Raw genomic sequence first — 5,381 nt, 5'->3', positions numbered from 1 at the left:
GGCCCGGTGCCCCCTCATCACCGCCCCAGGTGAGTGTGGGGGCAGCGCTGGTCTGCTTAGTCCTTGAGGCCCTTCCCCGGTGCTGTGGGGGGGTTTCTCTCGGGAGGGCGACGGTTGAGGAGCGGGGGACGCCCGGCTCCCTTTGTCCGCGGAGGGGGGGTGGATGAGCTGCCAGCTGTTGACGCCGTGTGTTTGCTGTGAAGGTGAAGGAGCCGGAGGCAGGGGAGAAGATGAGCAGTGTGGCTGTTCAAGCAGCTGAATCTCCACTTGGAGCAGGAGGGGAGGTTTCAGCCCCGAGAGAAGGGGCTCAGCCTCATCGAGAGCGCCGCTGAGGTAAGAGGGGGAGCTGAGCTATGGGAGGCACGGAGGGAGGAGGCAGCCTCCTTAGGGCAGGAAATAATGTCTAAAAAAACCCCTCCCAGTTGGGAGGGAGATGTGCGTTACCGTCGAAAAGTTAATTCTTTTCTTTGTAAACGCCAGTTGCCTTTTGTTTTAGCTGTCTTAATTTGTAGTTACTAATGCACACTGGATTATCGAGGGACTGTGACCTGTAGGGTCAGTAAAATATTTATGCATTTAGTATTTATTGTTTAACCCTCGGGTGTGCAGAGAACCAGGAGAAATGTATTTTTTATTTTCGTCTCGGGAGCTTTGTGCCAGTGTCATGTACCACTACAGCAAAGCTGGGATGTCAAGCAGGCAAATTTTAAACGTGAAATAACTGCGTTTTTATTAGCAAAGCCTTAGGAAATGAACCGAGAAACGCTCGGTGTTTAACAGCAAAAAATAATCTAGGCATAAGAATTTCAGCCTTAATGGTCAGAGCCCCTTTCTGAGTTAAGGCAGCCTTGCATTTCTTGGTTTCTTTGTGAGTTTTTTGGTTAGGGCCTTAATGTTTAACAAAAGGTCTACGAAATCAGCCTCCTTGTTTGCTGTGAAAGCAGGACTGTTGGTCGCTTAAATATTGACATGCAGGCGGAGGGGAGAATAAGCTGGGTTTGGTCATCCCTGTTTCTGTAAGGTCAGGAGTCGACGTTGGTGCAACTGTTGTCTTAAAATAACAAGTGTGTACTTTGAAATGTGGTTGTGCTGGGTATTGCACCGGTGAGACTCACCTGGCTGCGATCCATGTGCTGTGGGTGTGTTTTGAGTCTCAAGTAACTAAATTAATTTTTTTCAAAGTTAATAGACATAAAGTGCTTAAGGAAATTGTTTCTCTTTGATCGAAGTAAAAGGTGACTTAGGGAGTGAGTGGTTGCAGTCATTGCTGCTGCCCCTGCTAAAATTCTGGCTTTACTTCTCTTGCCACAGGATGAAAAGTCTCTGTGTCCGAGACAAAGGAACGCCAAGGTGGAAGATCTCTGGAGCCTGACCAACTTTTTCGGTTTTGCGACTGAAACGTTTGTTTTGGCTGTCAACATTCTGGACAGATTCCTGGCTCTCATGAAGGTATTTTTGGGGAGAGGACCTGCTATAGTGTCAGCTGGGTATACACAAGTTTCCTGTGAACTTCCTTGTCTGACAAAAAGGGGAAGGCTGTGAGCTGGGAGGTATCTGTTGCTATTTACTCTATCTTAGCAACATTTCTGAACTCTTTTGTAAACCTGAGGACAATTCTTGGATGAAAAATGAGATTATATTTATGTGATTTATTATTTACACTCTGACCTCTTCTTACCTCTAAAGGCAAGTAGCAGCATGGTTTATTTTCTCTGGGAAGTCTGTAGCCTTCAGCAGGTAGATGGAGAAGACTAAGAAGGGAGGAATGAAGAGCAAACAAAACAATTGGTGCTACAGGCTACTTCTAGGTCTTGTGCTAAAGCTTAGTGCTGGAACAAGTACAAATGATCATTTCCTGGGTGTTTTTCTTTCTGTACTTGTGCTGCTTTATGGCAGACAAGTTCAACCTAAATCAGTTCCCTGTTATGAAGTTGGCAGAAAAACTGATGTCTGTGGTTGCAACAGCTCTCTGACTCTCCTTGAGGTCGCACAAAATGTGTTGTCGGTACAGGGGAGAGAATAGCAGAGGTAGGAAAGAGTTGTGGGGGGATAGGACTGCCTCGAACAGGCTCAGGCTGGATTTGTGTAGGCTTTAAATGAGGGTAGGTTAGCACTGCTGCTTGGAGAAGTGAGGTATTGCAGTTCTCACCACGACTTATTTGTAGTGCAGCGATGTGGAACGATTTCAGTAGAGGGTGCTCAGCTGTTGGCCTTGGCTGTGGCAGATTGATACTGGGCTGTTGACTCTGCCAGCTGTTTTGCTGAAACTGAAGTGACGAAACTAGGTGAGGTGTACGAGTTAGCTGATGTCAGGTCGAGGTGAGATAAGCAAATCTCTTTCTGTTGAACTGTGAGCATTCAAAACACCTCACTTCAGCAAGGTGAGCTGCCTGCCTCGCTGCTTGATAAGCTCAGTGTTTCTGGGGGAATATTCACAGCGCTTCCTCTTGTTTTTTAGGTGAAACCGAAGCATTTGTCTTGCATTGGGGTTTGTTGTTTCCAACTGGCTGCCCGAGTCGTCGAGGAAGAATGCAATATCCCATCTGCTCACGAGATCATCTGGATCAGCCAATGTAAATGCACTGTGTCCGACCTGAAACGGATGGAAAAGATAATTTCAGAAAAGTTGCACTTTGAATTTAAAGCTACTACTGCCTTAACCTTCTTGCACTTGTACCATACTATTGTACTCTGTCATACCTCAGAAAGGTGAGTCGAGTTGCACGGTGGTGGTTAAAGTTTGCTCAGCCCTTTGTTCAGTTGCCTCTGAAATGATGATGGCATTGGCTGGAGAAGAGGCAGCTCCTTGGTTCTTAGTTCCTGACGTGTGAATGCTTCATCTCTTGGGTGTCTTACAGGAAAGAAGTATTGAATCTCGACAAATTGGAAGCACAGTTAAAAGCTTGCAACTGCCGTCTAGTCTTTTCTAAAGCAAAAGTAAGTAGAAGTAGCTTGCTTTCACTCCTGAGCAGGTTTTGATTCAGCTTAATATTGAGCAGTGGTTTTTGTCCTTCTAGCCATCTGTCTTGGCCTTGTGCCTTCTCACTCTGGAAGTTGAGACTCTGAAATCTGTTGAGCTGTTTGAGATCCTTCTGCGCGTTCAAAAGCACTCGAAGGTAAATATTTTCCGTGGCTTGTTTTTGCAGTTGTTGGGACTGGTGCAGTTAACGATGCATAGTGTTAAGTTTCGAGAACCCCTGCTGTTGGTGTACAATCTTCACAGGCTCTGGTTGGCCTCAGCTGAAATAAGCAATGAAATGGGTCTTTAGGTGTCTGAAAACCTTGTAACTAACACAGTTTCATTGGTAAAATGCCAAGAGAACGAGGTGAGGCGGTCATTTTACACCGGTGCATCTTGGCAGCTGCCTGGCAAGCAAAAAGATGGTGGTTTGAAAACTAGCTTATATGTATAACATCAAAGAAATGCTGACCTAATGCCTCCATGATCCACATTTTAACAAGTGGCTGGTTGAACTTGGTGCAGTTCTAGCTGTATGTTCTAGGGAAACTCATGAACTGTAGGACTAAGTTGACTGCTGGGCTGGTTAATCTTTTTGCCATTTGAAAATGGAGGGAATCTCTGTTTCACTTTATCCTTTGGAAATTATAATACTGACAGGCAAACTGTCCACTTAACTCAGAAGTGGACATTTGTAGGAGGTGTACAGGTGTTCACCTTCAAAAGCAGCCACACTTTGACAAACCTGTATGGTTATAGCTCAGATACATTTAGACTCATCTTTTTGAGTCGTTTCTGAGAAGGTCAAATGGAGGGAGAGGTTCTTTTCAGAACCTGTGTGTAATAGACTGAATAGGTTCTTTTTTCATGTTTCAGATAAGCGATAATGACTTGCTTTACTGGAGGGAACTGGTTTCCAAATGCCTGGCAGATTATTCTTCTCCTGAATGTTGCAAGCCCGATCATAAGAAGTTGGTTTGGATTGTTTCGAGACGTACAGCCCAGAATCTTCAGAACAGTTACTACAGTGTTCCCGAGTTGCCAACGATACCGGAGGGTGGATGTTTCAATGAGAGCGAGAGGTTGGTAAAGCTTACTCAGATTTTATAGAAGTCTTACTGGCAATGCTGTTTAAGTAGGCTTATTTAGTACTACTTGGAGATAAAATGCTAGCTTTGAAAGTACTAGTGGATTTAAAATACATCTTAAAAGAAGAAAACATGGAGAACTGTCGCTGTTTGTGTTCCAAAAGTACCAGTGGTTTGTGGGGTGGGGAGGAGCATTCTTTTTTTTTAAGGCAAGGAGGCTTATAGAGCATTTGTCTTCTAAAATAATTTATCTTTGGTATTTTGAATGCTAGCTTTTAGGCTGGTAGATGTTTGATGTTAAGAGAGAAGAAATTGGACCTTGTTATGATTTAAGTCTTAGTGCTGAGAAGTGTTTAGATGGGGATGTTGTACTAGGAACAGAACAGCTCTCAAGGGAGCACAGGAGGGAGGAGTACTTTGCTGCTTTCATGGGTTTGTGCTTTGTTTAAATCACCTTTCCTACTGTTCTTTCCAGTGAAGACTCCTGTGAAGACATGAGCAGTGGAGAAGAAAGCCTTAGCAGTTCCCCGAGCGATCTGGAAGGCACCTTCTTCTTTGAACTGAAACCTAAAACCAAGTGGCAAACTCTTAACTGTCGGTCGTAGCATGAAGTCTTGGTTGTATTCGGTGGAGTTTTTCAATGCACCATAGAGTCTTTTGGCAATAATAAATGAGGAGGTGGTATTCTGTGAACTGTATTAAGGCAAGAGTTGCTGTGGTATATCAATGCTTTGAATGCCTGCCTTGTTGTTTTTGTTGTTACAACATTAGAGAAGAACAACATAATCTTTCAGGTCCCCAGTTCAGCAAAAAAAGATGATGTATAGTTCTGCTGTCAACAAAGAACTGTAGACTGTAGCCAATACATGGAGATTTTTTCCTCCCTTGGCATTCCTTCTCATGTGGAACGGTGTTTTGGGCCTGCGATGTTGATCAACTTGTGCAAGTCCAGCAATAAGCTGCCAAGATGGTCAAGTGATTTAGGACACAGGGCCTGTGAGGAGAGACCAAGGGGAAATGAGCTTGTTCAGCCTGGCAAGGAGGTGTTTGGGGGTTGAAGTGGGATTGAACAGCAGCCTTTGGGTATCTAAAAGGAGAAGACCATTTCAGGATCTTGATTGAGAAGCATAGAGCAAGAGTTAGAGACTTTATTAAACTGAGGTCTGGGTTAGTAGAAGTTTGCTCTGTGGGGATAGCCAAGCATTGGAGTGCACCACAAAGGGGCTCTGCAGTCTTTGTTGTGGCAGCTTCTCAGGATTGAACGTGACAAAGCCCTGAGCTGGGTTTGAATTGTGATGGCCCTGCTCTGAGTGGGAGTTTGGACCAGAGCCCTC

General features: G+C 44.7%; 1 protein-coding gene across 1 annotated transcript; it reads left to right on the top strand.

Annotated features, from left to right (window-relative positions):
* Positions 1–238: 238 nt before the first annotated feature.
* On the top strand, positions 239–4,862 carry CCNG2 (cyclin G2; the record flags this gene model as incomplete). The annotated part of the gene is made up of 7 exons (XM_010186388.1): positions 239–333; positions 1,312–1,449; positions 2,459–2,709; positions 2,859–2,937; positions 3,018–3,116; positions 3,836–4,041; positions 4,523–4,862. Coding segments are annotated over 7 exons (998 nt in total), but the record flags the coding sequence as incomplete, so codon positions are not given.
* Between the last annotated feature and the right edge of the window lie 519 nt (positions 4,863–5,381).

The sequence above is a fragment of the Mesitornis unicolor genome, unplaced genomic scaffold (assembly GCF_000695765.1).
Source record: "Mesitornis unicolor isolate BGI_N332 unplaced genomic scaffold, ASM69576v1 scaffold14186, whole genome shotgun sequence".
In the NCBI taxonomy this organism is placed as follows: Eukaryota; Metazoa; Chordata; class Aves; order Mesitornithiformes; family Mesitornithidae; genus Mesitornis; species Mesitornis unicolor.
This window is presented reverse-complemented; position numbering and strand designations above follow the sequence as displayed.